We start from the raw sequence: 19,999 nt of genomic DNA, 5'->3' as shown, positions 1-19,999 counted from the left end.
AAACTCCACGAGCGAGGCAGCAAATCCGTGCTCAGCTGGGGCTTCTGCTGCTGCTGCTCACCTGCAGGGACCCTGCATTCCAGCATCCCAGGCTTCCCATCTGCTCTGGAAATGTCCAGCTGGAGCAAAGGACAGGTTTAATAGGGAATTAAAAGTCTCAAAACCTCACCAAAAAAAAAAAAAAAAAAAAAAAGAGTGAATTGACCTTGCCTGGAATTTTTGGTTCAGGCAAAAGTTGGGTGACAAGTGGTTGCAGTGGCAGGAAAATCTTTGCCATCCCAGCCTGGCCTGTCCAGTAACACTGGAATGCCCAACCAGGACTGGGAATGCTGGAGCAGCAACTGGGAATTCTGAAAGTCGAGCTTCATACCTGGGACAAGGATGTAAAACGTGGTCAGGGAAGTGTCCCTGCCCAGGCAGGGGCGGAACTGGGTGGCCCTTAAGGTCACTTCCAACCCAAACCTTCTGGGATTCTCTGAAAACCATGGGAATTCTTCTGTTGTTGCTGAACAAGGCTGTGGCACACAAAGAGAATCGGAGTGACAGACACAATTTCAGGTTTGCTTTTCCATGAATTATTCCCCTTTTATTCATTTCTGTAACTTCTTATCTTGTAAAGAAATTCTGTAGCCAAAACCAAAGTGTCTCTTCAGAAAGAAAAACCCCAAACAACCCACAGAAAACCCCCAAGCCACCCCCAAATTAAACTCTGATTTAAAAACACAATAAAGGACCATTAAACTTTTTCCTGGTGTCTCCAGCCACACTTCCTGCCTCCATGATTTGTGCACCTATAAACACGTATTTACAACAGAAATGTTTCAAAGAGTTCTTAACCTGGGAATGAGCTGCTGCTGCCTTGTAAAAAGGCAGAAAAGAGCTGGATTTGAACTGGTATAACTATCAAATTTAAATAGTCAGGTGTCTATCACATGCCTGAAGGGTTGGTTTTATGAAGTATCCAAGTCCTTGTTTTCCTCAGTGCCTCAACCCATTCCCTCTGCACTTTTGCCATTTATCATTATTGCACAACAAACATTTGGAAAGGGAAAGAAAGTCTTCAAGTACCAAGAAGCCAAGATGGAAAACCATTCCCTGCTGGGAATGAACCACCTTCAGGTCCTTCCTGCAGCTCCCTGTGCTGGGAAAAGGCTGGAGAGAATGGGAGAAGGCAAGGCCTGGCAGCTGGTGGGCAGAGGTGGCTCTGGCAGGTGTTTCCTTGGATGTCTGTACGTGTATCCCTGGGAAAGGAACGTCTCTCCTTAAAAACACTGCTCAGGTTTGGATGGGAATGATTTACAAACTGCCAGGGAGGCTTCAGGTCTTGTTCCCAAACGCTGCAGTTTCGACTCAGGAAATGATTTCCAGCATTCCAAGGAGCTCATTTTCCTTTGATTTATCTCAGAAGGGACAAGGAATGTCAGGAGTGACTGTGGAAGTGCCTTCAGGATGCAAAGCCATCAGGTAACAGATGGCAAACCGATGGCTCAGCACTCGGGAAATTTACTGACAGGAAACCCAGACTTTGGAAAAGTTAATTCCAAACTTTCTGACTAAGGTTGTTTAACAGGGTGGATTTTCAGATTGAAAAGGGAAAGACAAGCACTGGAGAGGGTTGGACTCTTGCACAAGGGAGTCTGTTGGCTGCCTCTTCCCACTGATCCGCTGAGTGTAGCAGAGAAGGAGCCAGGATGGATTTACCCTTTCTCCTCTCATTCCCTCACCAGGCTCCACCTTCCTTCTTGTTTTCCTTCCTCCCAGCAGGTCTGTGCTGGGAGGATACACTCCATCAGGATGGGGAATTCCACCTGACCCCTGATCCCACACAGCAGCCGAGTGCCACTGGCACTCTGGTGCCTCCCAGGGAACCCCCAGGATTGGGAGCAATAAACACATCCAGAGGCACTTTGGAATCCCAGTGCTTTCCATAGGTATTCAGGACAGACTCCCCAGCTGCAGGGCTGGGTGTGCTGCCAGGCCTTGCAGGAGGTTTGGGCAGGGAATTCAACCCTGGAACAGCTGCAAAAACCTGTCTGGCATTTCATCCCAAATTTAGTTTCTAGTGGAAAGCCAGGGAGCGTGGACAACACCTGACATTCCAGGGAAGGCCCACTTAGTTACACAGACAAAATTCCAACGGAATCAGAGCCCAGGGGCCATTTTTCATGGCTTTGGCACTGGCAGGATGAACCAGCAGCCTTGGCACAGCATCCCCAGCAGGGCACAGTTCAGCAGCTTCCTCTTCATGGCTCATAGAAACCTGCTCAGTTTGAACTGGGAAAAAGCTCCATAAAACCATCAAACACGTGGAGTTGGGAATTAAGGAGTCGCTTCCCAACCCCCAGCCATGTGTGCAAAGATAACTGGGAGCACATTTGTTTATTTAAACTCCGAGGAGGAAACAATAAAAATGTTCATTTGAGAAATGTAAACTCATTCCTGTTTCCTTGAACCGCACGTGGCACCTTCCAAAGTCCTCTGGGAGAGGACAAAGGACAGTCAGACAAACCCACTGGAGCCAGGAATTGGTCTGGAATGTTCAACTCACTACAGTGACACGGGGAATCCTTTCCCCAGTGAGAGGGGCTAAAGCTAAATGGGGTTTTTGGCAATAAACACTTAATTACAGGGAAAGATCATTCCTGCAGGATTGCTCTGCAATTCCAGCTACAGAAGAACTCAGTTTTCTTCATCTGAGGAGAGACCTTCAATCTCATCTCTGTCTCCTCCAATTGCCATCCAGAAGGCTTTGGCCACCTACGATGGCAAAAGAGGTAGGAAAGGAGAAAAATTCCCATGAAATGACTGAAAAATTTGAATTTACCACCCCAAAAAGAAGAGACTGAGCAGCAGGTACATGTGGCAGCCTGGATACAAACCAGGTTGGGAAGTGTGACCTCACCCCTCTGAGGTTAAGGAATTCCAGGCAATTATTTAGGATTCATGGGAGGCACCTCTGATACCACACCTGTGCTAATTAAGGCCTGATTAAATTTTCCAGGAGATCAAGGCTTTTTCATGGACTTGTGGAAGCTGGACAACAACCCCTGTGACTGCAGGGCCTTCAGCTGGGGAAGGGAAGGGAAAAGGGAAGGGAAAAGGGAAAAAGGGAAAAAGGGAAAAAGGGAAAAAGGGAAAAAGGGAAAAAGGGAAAAGGGAAAGGAAAGGAAAGGAAAGGAAAAGGAAAAGGAAAAGGAAAAGGAAAAGGAAAAGGAAAAGGAAAAGGAAAAGGAAAAGGAAAAGGAAAAGGAAAAGGAAAAGGAAAAGGAAAAGGAAAAGGAAAAGGAAAAGGAAAAGGGAAATGAAAGGAAAAGGGAAAGGGAAAGGAAACTTAATGGCAAGGGGGTGGAACGAGATGATCTTTGAAGTCCCTTCCAACCCAAAACATTGTGGAATTTTCCGGTGTTTCAAAATTCCAGGTTTGTTACTCAGTTCTTGGGAGACACCTGACAGGCTTCTCTAGGACTGTGTGGTTTGTTTCTACTCCTCTCACTCCAGGAACCCTCCAGGAGCAGGAGCTATGGCTTAGGAAGGGAAAACCCCACTGTTGGTAATTCCAGCAGCGATTCCCAAACTCACCTTTTCCGCGTGGAGCTTCCTTTGTTCATGAGGCAACGTGGCAGCTTTATCTGTGGAAAAGAGGAATGACTTGGGTTGTGAGCCTCAGCAGTGAGCAGGGACAGGAACACCTCCTGCAGCTGGATTTAGGGAACTAGTTCAAGAGCATAAAAAAGTGATCTCATTTACTAAAAGCAATTGCTTTTACTAAATAGGAATAGGAATTCATACAGAATTCCCAACTCACTCTCTGGCTGTCATGCCTGAGCCCCTGGAATAGGTGCCAGAGCTCAGGTACCTCCCTCCTGCTGTTACCTTTCATTTCTTTCAGCTTTGAGAGCAGCCTTTCGAAGTTCTCCAGGTCCCCATCTCTCGTGGTCAGATTGGCCAACTCCTGGATGTCCATGTCCAACATGGGATCTGAAACAGAGATTGATTGAAGAGAAATTATTCTGGTTTATCAGCATAAACCCGGTATTTTAACATCTGCAAATCCCATTTGCAAATTCCAGCCCCAGAGGAGAGAAACAAACAATTTACTGATTGTTCACATGGAAAATCAGGCATTTTATGGAGGAATTGTTCCCTGGGAGGGTGGGGAGGCCCTGGCCCAGGTTGCCCAGAGAAGCTGTGGCTGCTCCTGGATCCCTGGAAGTGTCCAAGGCCAGGCTGGATGAACTTGGAGCAACCTGGGCTAGTGGGAGGTGTCCCTGCCATGGGTGGGAATGAGTTTAAGTTCCCACCCAAACCATTTCAGGATTCCAGGATTTTATGATGTATTACATTGCAAGAGTGTGTTTGAGTTCATCCAGTAAAAGTTCCCTGCTGACTCTGGAATGATCTCTCTAGGAACAACCACAGAGTGAATTAAAGACTGATGAGACAGTGCTTGAGACCACAAGTGATAACACCCTGTGTTTAGATCTCCACATACAAGTTGTGAGAAAGTCCCATCTCCTGGAATGCTGCACTTATTTAAGGACTGGCTCTGGCAAGTACATTTATCCTCACTTTTCCCAGTGGCTTTGTGGGACCATCCCAGCCAGGTGTGTCTGCTCCAAGCAGAGCAAGATCTCACCTGCAGCGTTGTCCAGCTGCAGGTTGTTTGTCCCAGCTCCATCTTCCCTGCTGTCAGCCTGGGAATCTTCTCTGTCTGCTGGGGAGGGGTTGGACTGTCAACAAACAAACAGGTGTTTGAGTGTGAAAAACCAAAAAACCCCATCAGCAAATCGAGTGCTTCCTGTTTTCACTTCAAAACCTGACACTTCATCTTAAGCTGTCACTGCAAAAGCTGTGCCACGAAAAACCCCTTCTGCAATGCTGCCAACAGGTACAACAGAGAGGTTTCTTAGGAAAGAATATGGTTTTAAATAACATTATGAAATGGTAGGTTTTGGTTTGCCCAAAATGCAGCTCTTGGATTAACAGATTAATGAGAAACATCTTGGATGGAGCTTTTGGTGATCTCTCCTTGGCTCTGGGGGTTGTTTTACACATTGGCACAGTGGGGAGGTGACAACCACCACCCTGAGGGTGGCACGGGAAAGGGCAGCACAAGGGACAGGCTGAGCAAAGGACAGGAACCAGGAATTACTGTTTACTTCTGTCTCTTGGGTCTCTTCGGAGCCGACACTTCGATTGGCACCCGCCAACGTGCTGAGGAGCCCAAAGCCCTGGGTCCTGTCTGGAGACAAAGCAGAAGCTGCAGTTACCACAAACACTTGGAACTGGCCAGGTGGGATAGAGAGGATTTCAGGGAAAAGGTGTCAGTGCCTTAAAAATATATTTTAAGCAGAAATTTTACATGTTTTCTGAGGGTTTTTTAAACTCTGTTAGCAAGATTTACTGCTGAGTGTTTCTCACAGGGAGCCACAAATGTGGAATCTTTTTAATTCTCGTTTGAAGTCTCTGCTCCTTTAGGATTTGAGCTGGCAAATGGCTCCTGATTCCAAACAAGGCAGCTGGCGAAATCCAGGAGCAGCATTTGGTGTTCCTGACACTTCCATGGGAAGCAGCACTGAGTTTGGGGCTGGATACAGGAGATTCAACAAGTGCCTTTGCTCACACACAAATTGTTTAAACAGTAATGGCAAAGGCAACTTATAAAATATCTAATTCAGAATTCCTGGAAGGAGCCAGCCATCAAATCCAATTTGTGGAGGTGCTTTGGGCCTTCCACAGCTGCTGCCCTGCTGTGTATTTCAATGGGATTTTAAAATCTAACCTAAAAAGTGACTTCAGACCTAAACCTAAACAGTCAGCTAAGACAACAGATGTGCTACAGTATTTTTAAATTAAACTAGCTGCATTTTTAAAATGTTTTTATATAAAAATATATGTATAATAGGTGATATTATGAGGTGATTTTATACCAAGTCATGCTTTTCTAAGTCACAGTTTACTCCTCCATACAAGCTGGCCTTGCACTGAGTAGTAAATGTTTGCAGTTACACAAAGGACTCAGGAGATTTTTCTGCAAATCTTTGTATTTTAGTCAACTAAAACTGAAATGTGAAGTTATTGTACTAGAAATAGCCAGGAAACAATGAATGGTGCCAAAAGAAAGATTTAATATTACTTTTGAAAATAAATGTGTTCTAAATGATTACACTCATGACTAAGCTCTAGACTCAACTGTTGAGCTGATGTCATTTTGATGCACTGTCCAAATTTCCCTGCCATTTCTCCAAACTCTCCTTCTGAGGGCTTGGACGTGTGACTGAACCCATCAGCCATCCAGCACACACGTAAACACGTCTCCATAAGAGCATTCCTGGGACCTCCTTTCCTGCTGGATGCTCCTGCAGCTCACGTGTGTCCTGCCCCAGCCTCTCCTCCCCTCCTGCTCCCCCCCAGCAGCTATTTGGGGCCACTGGCTCTGCTTTATCCACTTTTACTGCTGGAACAGGTCACCTTCCAAAGGGTTGGGAAGAAGTGAATCAGTGGAGCCAAATGAATTCCCTTAAAAATGTCCAGCTGCCATGGGAGAGCCTGTGAAGTCCGCCAGCAAATTAACAGGAATTGAGGGATAAAACACCGGGATTTGTATCCCAAAGCAAAGCAGCTTCCCCAGGTTTCATTGGGCTGTCTTTTGGGAAGCTGTAAAGATGGACACTCAGCCAATTTCTGAGTCATCTCAAGTGAGGTTGGACACTGCAGGCCAGAGTGTACTGGAGAGAGAACATTCCCACACTGGCAGAGGGCTGGACGGAGTGATCTAATCATGGACCTCGTTCCTATCTGGGATTAGTTTGTCCTGTCCAGAAAAATGACAGGGGCTCCCTGCTCCACATTCCCTCCTCCAACACTACAGAGCCTCAGCCAGAACAATTACAGATGTCATCCCTTTCAGAAAAACCTGGAATCTCCAGCAGGGCTCTCTGGACAGCAGCTATTTGTCTCTGGCTGCGTGGTTAGGGAGGTGGCAGACATAACACTCGGTTGCAGGCACACCCTTGAAAAAAGCCTTCCATAAACCCTTTTTATTGGATCTAAAAGTTATTCCAACTTCTGGGTGCAATTAAGGAAGTGGGTGATGCCTTACACAGTGTTCTTAGGGCAGCCAAGCCAAAAATTAGCTCATCCAACTTATTGTAATAATCAGTGGTTATGGTGGACCTGGGTTGCCCAGAGAAGCTGTGGTTGCCTCTGGATCCCTGGAAGTGTCCAAGGCCAGGTTGGAGCAACCTGGGCTAGTGGGAGGTGTCCCTGCCCATGGCAGGGGGTGGAACTGGATGAGTTTTAAGGTCCCTTCCAACCTAAGTTTAAATAACTAAGTTTAAAAGTTCTCCCTAGAGCAAGATAATTGGCCCCACCTGAGGGAACCACCTTCACCTGGGCTCAGGAGGGAGGGATTTAAGCAGGGAACAAGCCAAGTTCCTTTTCCAAAGGGTAGGAAGTGGTTTCTTTTCCTCTCACACAAGCTCTTGGAGGGACAGATAAAGGCAGCAGCAGTTGTGGGGAGGGAAATATGTTATCTGGAGAATCGCTTGTGTCCTTCTGCACGTGGGGGAGAAAACCTCCTCCTTCTCAGAGTGAGAGAGCTCTGAGGGCTGGGGAACCAACAGCTTTACACCAGCTCCAAAAAGGAATTGTCCTCTGGAGACCCCCAGGTAAGGCTGTTTGTTTGTCTCAATAATTTATTTACTCACAAAGCATGTGGTGGGATTGTTTGATGTAAAATTGTTTATAATTCAACTGTGTCACGCTGGATAACTACTTTTATGAATCTGTGTGAGAATGGATGTATTTAATGTTAAGAGAAAAAAGCCAAAATTTTAATAGGTGTGTGGAAAAACTACAGCTTGAGTAGAATTGTGTTTGGGCTTAAGATAAAATGCAGTAAGATGATATGGGTTTAATGCTTGTGCTTGAAAAAAGTCATTCCTGCTCTGCTTGTAAACTTAAATTGTCACAGGAACAGGTTGTTGAAGGAAGGCAATGCTGTAACACTGTTTTTTTGGATGGCTACACTTAACAGTGCCACAACCACGTGCTACTACACATTTACTACTAGAACTATCTTATGCTCTCTGAAAAATCTCCCCATGGAACACAAGAGCATGGTTTCCAAGCAGGCAGCACTTGTAGGTAATTCAGTGGAAAAGCTAAAGTTTGATTCACATGGCAGCCAGTTTGCAGGAGCTGGAGGAAGCTGAAAACAAAAGATGTGTTACAGGTTGTAAAAAGTTTTATTTTAAGTAAAATGAGCTTCCCTTTGAAGGCACAGTCAGGCTGCAGCACCTTCCAAATACAGCTCACTTCCTGAGGGGTTTGTGGTGATGTGTGGGCTTTGTGGAGATAGAAAATCTGGATTTTCAAGGAGTCTGACCTTTCCAGAACACAGCAGTGATGTGTAGGAATTTCCCCCCCATGAAAAACTGAACATGTGACTGAACTGTGCTGTTCTGTAAGGTGGCATCTGCCAAATGCAGGAAATATGCTGCTAAGAAACCACTTTTGGCACAAGTGAGATAAGTTTGCACCATCTGCCGTGGTCACCTGGTTCTCTGCAATGGTAACACTAAGTCAGACCCCACCTTAACCTCATTTCTGATGCAGGATGAGAAACACTCAGGAAGCTGCATTAAAAAAATAAAACATATGATCAGTTTGGGAGTCCTCATCCTGGTTTTACTGAGTCCCAGCAACTATTTTGTAGCTACAGGGAGGAGCAGAAGCCTCTCAGCACTTTAAATCAGTTCACAGTTAAAAGTCACAACAGGAGAAGATGGGACATGAGGGAGCAGACATTGGAAGGTTTCTGGTGGGGTAAGGGTTTGTGAAACAGGAGGCCAAGCCCTCCCCAAGAGTTTAGTCCTCCTACATTTCCTGCAGCACCTCATGTTGTTAGAAAGGTAATTAAAGGTTTTCAAGCAAATGGAAGTGTCTGCACTTGCAGCCACAGTATTTCCTTTTCTAATGAGTCTAAACCTAAAGTGATTTTTTTTTTTCCAAAATTCTAGCTACCAGATAATCACTTGTCTGCAGGAAATTATCTGAGGTTGCCTGTTTCAAAGAAATTCTGTGGTTTCCACATACTCAAGTGGGGTTTTCTGTAGGGAAAACCATCCTCCTTGCAATGCACTTGGTACATCCTTTAACATTTGACATCACCTCTCTGCCAAATCTCATCTCTGCACTTGCTGTTCTCCCTGTTTCAAAAATTAAAATAAATCCCAAATTTGGACTTTAACCTTTTACTTCTACACCAAACCCTGTATCAGTTTTTAGACCTGATAATGACAAACTAATTCCTGCTAGAGTTTGGGGGGACAACCTTTCATTTTTCATTGCAACTTGTAGAATCCATGGAACATTTCACTCAGTTATTGACAGGGTGCAAGGTAAAGCACAGAGGGAGCAGGAGCAGATGCTGAAACAGGAGTAAATCTTGACAGAAATTCCTCCCTGTGAGGGTGGTGAGGTGCTGGAATGGATTTCCCAGAGAAGCTGTGGCTGCCCCAGCCCTGGGAGTGTCCAAGGCCAAGTTGGATGAACTTGGAGCAACTTGATCTAGTGGAAGGTGTCCCTGCCCATGGCAGGGGGTGCAATGAGATGAATTTTAAGGTCCCTTCCAACCCAAACCATTCCATGATTGTGTGATAAATCTCCCCTGTTGCCTGTGAGTTTATTGGGACATCAAGGACAAGGAAAGCAACCCCTGAACCCTCTTATTCCCTGGGAAAGGTTGAGGGGTGCTCAGATCTCTCTCTGCTGATGCAGTAGCTCAATTTAAACTTTTGGTAGGAAGCCCCAGCCCAGTGGGATTCCCAGAGTGCAGGCAGGAGGGAGCTGTCACGTACCGCTCTTCATGACCACGTTGGACCACACGTTGGCATTGAGGGCTTGCACGATCCGCTTCACCCCGGTGGACTCGGGGAAATCATCTAAACCAGAACAGAGACATTGCCCTCCTAAAAATCACACCCAAACCCACGAGGGGCCCCAAAGCCAGCAGAGGTGTGGCTGCAGGCCTGTCCTATCTTCTCCCAATCCACAGAAATTGCCGCTTCTGGGAGGAAACGCAGATTTCTCACCTTTGTTTCCTGAGAGGCCACAGAAATCTAAATTAACACCTCACTTCTTGGTCTGAGTTTCCAAGTATAATGAACTGTGAGTTCTCAGCCTTTGGGAGAGATCTACATTGTTAAGTACCATCTGAGTAAATTTAATAGTGACAGACAATTTTTAAGTTGCTGTTAAAAGCAACTTAAAACCTTTTACGCCAGGATCTTTTAGAGTGCTGTGTGGCATAAAAATAGATATTAGAATTAATGCTGTGGGGCATAAAAATAGGTTATTAGCATTACTCTTCCTTCCTTTAGAAAGTAAAGAAGTTGAGACAACCATTTAAAAAAGGTGTGATGCTTGTTAGAAATGAGATAGATGTTGTGGAGATAACTTTACAATAATCAATCTCGGAATGTTCCAGTAATCCTGGGAATTACAGGAACCTGAAAGACGAGGGAAAGCATTATTCAGATTTGAACTTATTTACTGAATAGATCTGACACCACTTGGGACAAAGTCAGTTTTCCCATTTCCTCAGTTTAGTCAGCTTCCCATGTTTGTGCAGGTTCACAAAGGGGAAAAAAAAACCCACCCAAACAATTCTTTGGTTACAAAAATGTGATTGTTTAGAAATCAAACCCCAGTGACTCAGGGACAGGTGCAGTAATTGAAACTGCCTTTAAAAAGGAATTTAAAGCTCTCTCTCTGACAGTGACTCAGGGACAGGTGCAGTAATTGAAACTGCCTTTAAAAAGGAATTTAAAGCTCTCTCTCTGACCCCTTAGATCAAATGTTTTGCGCTCTGTGGTGCTGCTGTTTGGTTTTATATCAGTCATTATCAAAGTCTCAGTTTGGAGCTCTTGTCCTGGCTGAGTGTCAGTGAGTCACAGCAAAAGCTCTTTTGTGATGAGCTGCCAGAAATGTCAGAATTTTGAGCAGATACTGGCCCAGAGTGTTTACTGCATCTGTTGTGCCTTTTGTAATTCACACAGCATGTTTATGGGGTAAATAAGTTACTCACTGGAACACAGTTCCTCCTCTGCATGAGTCACAGTGAATCAACTACCATTTAAAAATCTAGGGAAGAACATGGATCTTAATATTCCCAAAATTAACATCCTGAGTCGTTGTTACTCCTATTGTTTATATTATGTAAATGGTAAACAGCCTGTTCTTTAAAAGAGTTATTCAACAGAAAAATAACTCAATGTAATGTTACTAATATTTCCTTTCCAAGCATTCGAGGGCCTTCACTTGTGATTTTTCTGGTTTCTGGGAATCAGAAACATGTGCATCCCTCCCTCTTTGACCAAACAAAAAGAAAGCACTTTAAAGGCAAGGTGAAGGGGAGAAGGAGAGTTCTCAGCTACTGAAGATACAATTTACTGAGCCTTTAAAGGGGGAAAGGGGTGGGACTTGTGCTCTAGCTGAGGATTTTACACTGAATTCTTCTTGATGAACCTGAAATGTTAGTGACTGCCTGCACTCCAGCCTGGCAGTGCAGTCACTTCTCTCGTTTTGGCTCTATAGGGGTAAGATGGAACCACTTTTTTGCATCACTGAAGTGAGGAGATAAGGCTGATGCTGATAAGGCTCTCAGGAAGTGCACAGTCACTCTTCAGGAGTGGAACATCACACTTCTGACTATTTTTTTTTTCTTTGAGTTACAAACGTATGGGCAGCCAGTGATTCTGAAACTGGTTTATTTCCTGTGTAACACTGCATGTTGTCCTAAAATGTTTTTAATAACCTCCCCTCTTCTGCCCATGGTGTCACTGTTTGAATAATGTCTATCTTCTCTTGGTAGTTACAGTAGTTTAAGTTTCTTTTTAAAGCAACAAAGAGTTTTCCTGCCCTTGTGCATCTCTTGTTCTTTTGTTTTAGATTTTTTTTCCAAGTGGAATTTATTTTCCAAGTGGAATATAAACACTCCTAATGTATCAATACAGCCCTAGGGTTCAGTGCCAGAAAAAGGAGCAGATATTATTATTTTTATGGAGGTGCTACATAAACAGCAGCTGTATTTGGGAGGAGACAAATGGAATTTCTCAGAGGAAATAACCTCCTCCTCCTCCTCCTCCTGACCTTTTATAGCTGAGACTAAGCCCCACCAACTGGGAGCATTCCATGCTGTAATCATGTGGCACATCAACAATTGCAAGGGGCATAACTTTATTTAGAAGCTATTTTGGGGTGTTTTTTCATTCTCAAAATGACAAGAGAAGTGGCAGTCTTACCATCTTCGTCAGGCAGCTCCTCAGGGTTAAGTTCTACCAGCTCAAAGCCATGTTTGATGCACCATTCTTGAGCTTTCTGTCTGTTTACACCTAAATTGGGAAGCAAAAATGTGTATTAAACATACAGATTTGAGAGCAGTATCAGCAGTTGAATATTTAGCTGTGTTTTATTCACTCGAGGCTGTTTGCTTATTTTGGATTGTATGGGGGAAAAGTGTTGCTATAGCTGCTGTGGTCCTTCATTCACTTGGGATTCCAAAAGCTGCAGAGTTAAACAACTCCTTGGAATTGTTTTGGGGTTTTTTGAAATGTCATGAAGTTAAATGGCTTTGGAAGGTACTCAAAGGAAAATGTAAGTGAGGTGCTACAGTGAAAGAAGACTTCCATTAACTCTGGGGTTGACAGTGAATTAAACTGCAGGGACACATCTGCACCTCCAAGCTCACTGTTGTGTTTAATGGCCAGATGGTCAAAAAAAAGTCCTTTCCACTGGAATTAAGCAACCAACAGCCTCCCCCAGGATCATGCAGATCCAGCAGTGTGAAGGCCTTTTCTCCTGGCAGTGGCAGGGCACCCAGAGCTCACTCTGAGCAGGCTGGCACAGTTCTGAGTCAGCTTTAACCACAACTCGCTGACGGTTTCCGCCCCTGCTCCCAAGTCTCTTGGCTGTTCAGCACATCTCAGGGCCACTTGCACCCAGATATTCTGAGCAATAACTGACTGAATTAGACAGTGAATTATCCTGCAGGGTTAATGACTCTGTCAGTGGGGGAGTTCTGGGGGGTTCATACCGTTCTCAGACACTCTGTCGCACACCAGGATCAGCACCTCTGGCAGCCACTCTTCTGTCAGGGGCAGCCACTCAGAGACACTTTCCAGCCCAGTTTTCTAAAGAGGGGGGGGAAAAAAGGAATTCTTTGGAATACGTCCTCAAATACTTGAGTTTTTAATAGTATTAGAACAAAATGAAGTAAGGAAATGTGCTTTTTCTGTCTCAGTCTTTCTGGCTCCTGCTAAAGCACTGTTTCCACTGCTGCCTTACAGCTTAGTAGCAACAATTTTGGATAAAATGCACTGAATCTTACATTTAGCTCCCTCATTTTTGGCTCTCCTAAAGGAGCCTTTCCAAAGCAGCATCACTGCTGGAAGAGGATTTGCCTAACTTAGTGGCATATTTGTATCTTAAAAACCTCTCTTCCAGTTGGAGTAGAGTAGTAAAAGGGGAGGGAACTGCTGCTATTGTTAGCAGGCATAATTTAACATGGATCTCCTGACAATTAATAGCACAGCCTGGAGGGAAGGGATGGCACAAGAGGGAGAATCTCATTTATGGTTATCACTGTGCTAAGGCAGCTACATCACACAGATAAAGCAAGAGAATGAAGCAGAAGAGTCTCACTGTTGTGCTGTCAAAGTACACCACGAACGCCTGCACGGACTCGGCGATTTCTCCGGTGACGTGGAACGTGCTTGGGACCACACAGAGATGAATATCTGCAGAATAATACTTGTTATCGATTGTCCAGGGGTAAAAAGTCACTCTGCCACTTGTAATTGCACCCACAGTCAGGTCATCTTTCCCTGTGATACCTGTGGAAGAGAAAAGGAAAGAGAAGGGTGATGAAGGCAGCATGAAGGAAATGATTTGTCTAGAGAAGTACAGTGCCAACTTTACTTGCTATAACAAACCAGTCTGTATTCAAGATCTCTACAAATTCAACTCAATTTGTTACTCTGTCCTAGATTTTAATACTTAGCTTTCAAAAGAATTTGCTTTCTAGTTTTCAAAGTAAGACATGGTACAGCAGCTCTCCAGAAAGCCTTTTTTTTTTTTTTTCCCCTGGAAATGCCTTTTTTAAAGTGTTAAACTCACTGCCTGTAGACAGGATGTGTGGAGAGAACACCTACACTCTGTTACAGCAGAAACAACCTTCACACAGTCATTAAGAAGTAAAGAACTGCTTGACTGTGACCACAACCTGAAGGTAACTAATGAGAAAATGAACCCAGTTACTACAATTTGGTTGTAATTCCCATTAAATTCCACGTAGGAGTTCAACAATTAAAATCCCAGGCAGTGTTTGATAAGACAATGTTAAACACTGCCCTTCCAGGTAGGAACCTTCCCAGTGCACACTCCTGGCACCTCGTGGAGTGGGATTAGAGTTTGCAGCAGAGCATCCCTCCATACCTCGAGGGAAAGGGCAGAATACCTTGGATGAACTCGAGGTCACTTGAAAACACAGGTCAATTATTTATAAAATGGCCTGAGTCCTTCAGAATTGCCTGGGGCATCAGAGGAGTTAAAGAAATAAAGCACACAGCTTTTCAAGGATCTTAAAGGTTGTATTTTAAGGTACTGAGAGGCAGTTCCTGGGGCTGTAAGAACAGGCTGTTCCCCAAATAGTCTGGACATGAATTTGAATTTATCTGTATCTTACTAATAAAAAGGCAGGAAAAGCCTGTTGCCAAGGTTGCCATAGAAAGGTTCAATGATTTTTGCAACTAACTGCAAAGTCTGGTGTGCTGAATGAACACAGTGTACAGGGCAGGAGAGGGGAGCTCTGAACCAGGATTATTTGCAGCAGTGAGGAGGAGATGGAACCTGAGGGAGAAATTCGACCTCAGAAACAGAACCCTGGAGCCATTTCCTACTGAAGAGGATGAAACAGGAATCTCCTCTCTGGGTTTGTTAAGAAAAAAGGGCTTTTTCCAGGTTAAAGTTTGATTTTTTTATATATATATATATATATTTTTTTTTTTTTTTTTACTTGGGATGCCAAGAGTTTTCAGAGCAATTGGTTTTTGTGCAGCAGCTCTTCTGGGATCAGATGATCCACCTCACCTTGGAGCTGGGGATGGTGCTGCTGAGGCACCACAAACAAACCCTGATCCTGAGCTTTGTGTTCTCACAGCTGTTCATATAAATAGGGAAGGGACCAGCAGCCCAGGTAACCAAATCCAGGAATCTTGAGAGGCTTCCTTCTTCCACAGCTTTTTTTAACCACTCTTAAGCAGTAATTCCAATTCCAGTGGCCCAGAGAAGCTGTTTTCCCATGTTTACATGGATATTTTAGGACTAAGGGAAGTAGTTCTCACTCTGCTTGGATATAGAGATATCTGGAGTGCAGATATTTTGTTTGGAGGTTTTGACTATGATATAAATTTCCCTTTATTTGTGCTTTGACAGTTAAAAATAGGTAACTAAATACAAATCAGTGTGAGCTAACAGAATTGCAAATCAATGCCACAAGAAGCTTAGAATAAAGGAGACTGTAGAAATTATTGAAACCCAGAAAATCAGCAATAAGACTTAAAAAACCAAAGGGAGGAAAACAGGGTGAGGAAAGGAAATCAGTTCAAAAATCACCTGGGTGAGTTATTCCCCCTAGAAAAGGCATAAAATGCAAGAACTTCTTATAAAGGATTTTTCAAAAGCTGGTATGAATTTCACATTTGCTTTGTAAGTGATTTTTTTTTTTTTTTTTTAACTTGCAGAAGAGTTCATGGACAAATTTAGGCCTCAAAGTACTGCCAGCATGAGGACATGGCCCATTTCCTATTACCTGCTCCTTGTTCCTGTACTTTAAGCACTTTTCTTTCATCCCATTGTGCTGCTGATGACCCATCCTGCAGCCAAAGATTTTGCCAGTTCCCTGTGAAATTTCTCTCTCAGTAAAAATGGATGTTGCACACTAAACTCAAAAGGGCTTCAGGAACTTGCTGAAAGGATTCAGATTTGCTGTGGGCCCAGCCTGCACTCAGAGTTGTAACAAATTACTGCAGAACAGCCTGATCACCCCTGGCAGGAAACTCAACATCTTGGGAGGGGTTTTCTCCCACAAAAGTTGCTTAAAACAATTAGGTTTTGGCCTTTAGAGTAAACAAGCAGAGACTGCAAGAGAAATATATACTGCAAATCCAACTGAGTTCTCATTCTATGCAGAAACTAGTTTTAGGTGTTATATTTACCACCTCTGCATTCCAGAAATTTCTTTCCGGAACAAAATGTATTTTAGTGAAAAAAGGAAATTCAGACACGATAGTCTGGTATCCAGTCTAAGGAATATTGATCAGAATAACCCCATGAAGTTCTATTTGGATACAGAATAAACTCCTAGAAAATGAATATGGCAAAAGGAGGTGGCTTGTCCAACTTATCTCTCGTGAGTGGCTTAGGAGGGAGTTACTCCTTTTGAATATTAAACTCCTCAGCCACTGAAAGTGTCAGTGGTTTGCCATCCAAAGAGCCTGGAGAACCAAGTGAGTCACTCTGTGACCACAAGAGGAGCAGGGCCTGCTGGGCTGGGCTCTCCAGCTCCCCTTTTGGGAGAGGGAAGAGGCTGCTCTGGGTGACAGGAATGCAAACACGCTCCAGAGGCATCGCCTAAAAACACTCGTGGACAAGTTCGTGGCTCTCCAGAAAGTTGCTTGGTGTCACTCAGAAACGTGATTTAGAGTTCAGAGTCTTCTAAGAAATACTGGGAGTTGTTTCACTTGCAGGCAGTCAGTCAATCACCAGCTTAGATTTTCAGTAAGTGCATTACTTGTGTCCTCCTTCGCTCCCAGGTGAGTGGATTTATCTATAATTTTTAATAAAGTGGGCACTAATCCTGATCGATGCCTTTGGAAATTAATTTCAGCTATTTACATAAATCTTTGCTCATTTTACTGACTTAGACTTGTTAACTTTTAATTTCATATTCTTGCCTATAGACAAGATAAATTAAACAATGACTTGGAGGACAAAGCAGACATGGCAAAGCTCTATAACCTCACATCCATTCCCTTTTTTAATACTGAGGCTCAGTGCAAATACTTGTTCAAAAGGTGAACTGGAGAGCAGAAAAAACTTTTCAGAAAAGCTGAATAATCAATATTATCAATAATAATCAAACACCCCTGTGTAGCTCTCTTGCAGCAATTTCCCTGCTCTCTGACACCCAACTGATATTTTTAAGCATTTCGACCACATGGTGTTAAATAGTAATATTTTTTGGAATAATTATAACTACTTTTTGCAGGGTGTTTTCCTTTCCAAAGGGGTTAAGGCATTGATCACTCTTCCTGGTGTTTTTCAGACTGAATCCATGCTGTAAGAACACAAATCAGCCTCCTACAATGCCCTAAATGATCCCAAATCCTCAAGAGTTGTCAGGTATTCCAAGCAGTTCCCACATTCTGGGCCTTGAGAGCCACCTGGTGGAATAAACCATAAAAAATTCTCCTAAAAATTACACCAAGGAGGAAAGAGACCCCAAATGTGTTGTAGGGGAGGAGGGGAGTGGTAAACAGTCAAAAAAGGGAAGGGAAAGAAGGGAGAACAATTCCATCAGACAGGATTTATCTGTTGGTCAGCATTTTTAAAACTGAAACAATCTTATTTGCTGTTTTAATTTGTGATAAATATATCACAATAAGACACAGATCTATGTTCATTTTAAATAGTTTTGTTTTGCCACAACACCCAATGAATTAAAGCATTCAGAGCATCCTACAGAAACTTGAACAAATAAAAATATATCCAGCAAATGTACCATAACACTTTCTTCATCCTCAAGTCATTTCCTACTGGGAAAAGATTTGGAATTAGCCTGGAAGGCTGTTTGACCCCACCAAAACCCTTCAGCCCAGCCCTGTCCCCACCAGTATGTCTTTGGATGTTTTACAACGTTCTGCTGGATGGATCTGATTTAAATCCACTTGTTAAACAAAACAGACACTTCAAATTCAAATGGTATTTTAGTAAATCATCTTGTTTCTTTCAGGAAGATTTTAATGTCTTTGTGAAGAAACCCAATCAAGGACACCCAGAGAAAGCAGTAAGACTCCAGTTTGGTGGAAGCTGAGACATTTCAAAGTGAGTACTATTTTAAAAAATCTGAAGTTTAAATTTAAGACTTCCTCAGATTAAGTAACATTTCTATGAAGCTTTTTACTCATCTTTTTTTTTTTTTTAAACTTTTTTAATTTCCCTATGAAAAACAATCAAAGGAAACCTACAGGAACCTTGAACCTTCCCATTTGCTTATTTTCCTCAAAAATAAGCAAAACCCAATAATTATATTCTTTGCTGTGGAATCCTTAAATAATTCAGTATCAACTCAGTTGACAGAGAAGCTTTTGACTGCAGGCTTTGTACTGTTGTTTTTGTCTCAAAATGTGGTTTAATGAGATGGAGGGAGCCAGTTCCTGGGGGCAGCCCTGTGCTTTGTGAGGTCCTAAGTAAGATCCTGCTCAGGAAAAGATGAAAAGAAATCCAGAAAAGGGGATGAGGGTGCTAAGTTCTACATTTCAAGTGTGCATAGCAAACTGTTCATGAGTTCCCTAAAAAGCAAGGCTGTCCTAAGATGTTGTAATGGGAAAGCCACGAAGATGTAAACAGCTTCTTTTTGGAATCCCTCTGAATTTAGAATTACCAAAAATCCCACCACGGTTTTCTCTGTTATCAGGTCTCCCTATGTTCCCTTTTAAAGCCATGAAAAGGAATACTGGGTTTCCAGGAAAACCACTCCCTACAGACTAAATTCCACGTTTTTGACATGAATTGTAATCTGCAATTCTAACAACTGCAGAGCAGATGAGTTTTTTAGTTTTCCCTTTTAGTGCTTCTGCACTGGGACAACAAATGGTTTAACACAAGAGCCCAGGCCCAGCAGGAATTCTAGAAATTCCACCGTCCTGAAGGTCCAAGACAGTCTGTTCGCTTCACAAATGGGCAGGTGAAAGCAAAGGGACAGTATTTAGTTTGCTCCTGGTTTTCCCTTGCCCATAATCCTGAGCCACTGGGGTTGCTTTGGAGTCCCCCTCTTGTTCCAGGGACCACTGATGCGTCCCAGAGAAACAAGAATTGGTTAAGGTAATTCTCAGATTGTCCAGGTATAACTCACAATAGCTTATTCCCACAGAAGGGGGTAAAAGAGTATTTTGGGATATGGGGCTTCCTTTACCCCTGTGGGTTCTGGCTGTGAAGCTACTCCTGGGTGTCAGAGTGGACAAACCACAACCTAGGGCTCCAGACCATCCCTGTTTAATGAATTATTTCCTTGAAACACTAAGGAGGTCCCTGACACGCTCTGCAAGGGCTTGGGGGCTGCAGGGGACTGGGTGGCAGGCCTGGGGCTGGGGGGAGGATCGAGACCCTGAGGGGAGGATGGAACCCCCGAGAGGAGGATTGAGACCCTGAGGGGGCAACTGGGACCCTGAGGGATGGATTTGAGACCCTGAGGGTAGAACTGTGACTCTGAGGGGGGGGCTCAGCCGCCACGACGGGAGGACTGGGACCCTGAGGGGATGGCAGCGATCCTGAGGGGAGGATTGATCTCCTAAGGTGCGGATTGAAACCGGAAAGGAGAACTGGGACCCTGCTAGCGAGGGACAGCGATCCTGACGGAAGGACTGAGCCCCTGAGAGAGGAACAAGGATACTGAGCGGAGGACTGGGACCCTGAGGGGAGCACAACCACCCCGAGGGCCCGGGCTGGGGGGAGGAGCCGCTGCCAGGCCGCTTCCAGCGGGCGCGGGCAGGCCGAGTCCCCTCGTTCCGCCCTCGCGGGCGCCGCGGCGGCACCGACTCACGTTTGACGAGCTCCTCGGGCGCGAAGCCCGCGGCGCAGCTGGTCACCAGCGCCAGCGGCCCCGCCGCCGCCTCGGCCGCCATGGCGCCCGCGCCGCGCCCGCCCCTGCCGCCGC

The 19,999-nt window shown here is 44.3% G+C and overlaps 1 protein-coding gene across 1 annotated transcript; it reads right to left on the bottom strand.

Moving 5' to 3' along the window:
- Window positions 1–552: 552 nt before the first annotated feature.
- AAGAB (alpha and gamma adaptin binding protein) lies at window positions 553–19,986 on the bottom strand. The gene is made up of 10 exons (XM_027714802.2): window positions 19,886–19,986; window positions 13,708–13,898; window positions 13,100–13,196; window positions 12,309–12,398; window positions 9,864–9,947; window positions 5,160–5,242; window positions 4,637–4,730; window positions 3,874–3,978; window positions 3,580–3,629; window positions 553–2,757 (listed from the first exon to the last, which is right to left on the bottom strand). The coding sequence occupies exons 1-10, from the start codon at window positions 19,965–19,967 to the stop codon at window positions 2,680–2,682; spliced, it is 954 nt and encodes a 317-aa protein (XP_027570603.1). The 5' UTR covers window positions 19,968–19,986; the 3' UTR covers window positions 553–2,679.
- Window positions 19,987–19,999: the final 13 nt, after the last annotated feature.

Source organism: Pipra filicauda, unplaced genomic scaffold (genome assembly GCF_003945595.2).
Source record: "Pipra filicauda isolate LSUMZ 115617 unplaced genomic scaffold, ASM394559v2 scaffold70_size2993248_pilon, whole genome shotgun sequence".
NCBI classification, from domain to species: domain Eukaryota; kingdom Metazoa; phylum Chordata; class Aves; order Passeriformes; family Pipridae; genus Pipra; species Pipra filicauda.
The sequence above is the reverse complement of the archived record's forward strand: the minus strand, read 5'-3'. Positions and strand labels throughout refer to the sequence as shown.

Excerpts from the sequence above, each read along its gene's own strand:
- AAGAB (XM_027714802.2), bottom strand. The coding sequence starts at position 19,967 with ATGGCGGCCGAGGCGGCGGCGGGGCCGCTGGCGCTGGTGACCAGCTGC. Across the intron at positions 9,948-12,308 it reads GGAGCTGCCTGACGAAGATG|ATGATTTCCCCGAGTCCACC; the intron begins GTAAGACTGCCA and ends GTTCTGGTTTAG. Across the intron at positions 4,731-5,159 it reads AAGAGACCCAAGAGACAGAA|TCCAACCCCTCCCCAGCAGA; the intron begins GTAAACAGTAAT and ends GTTTGTTGACAG.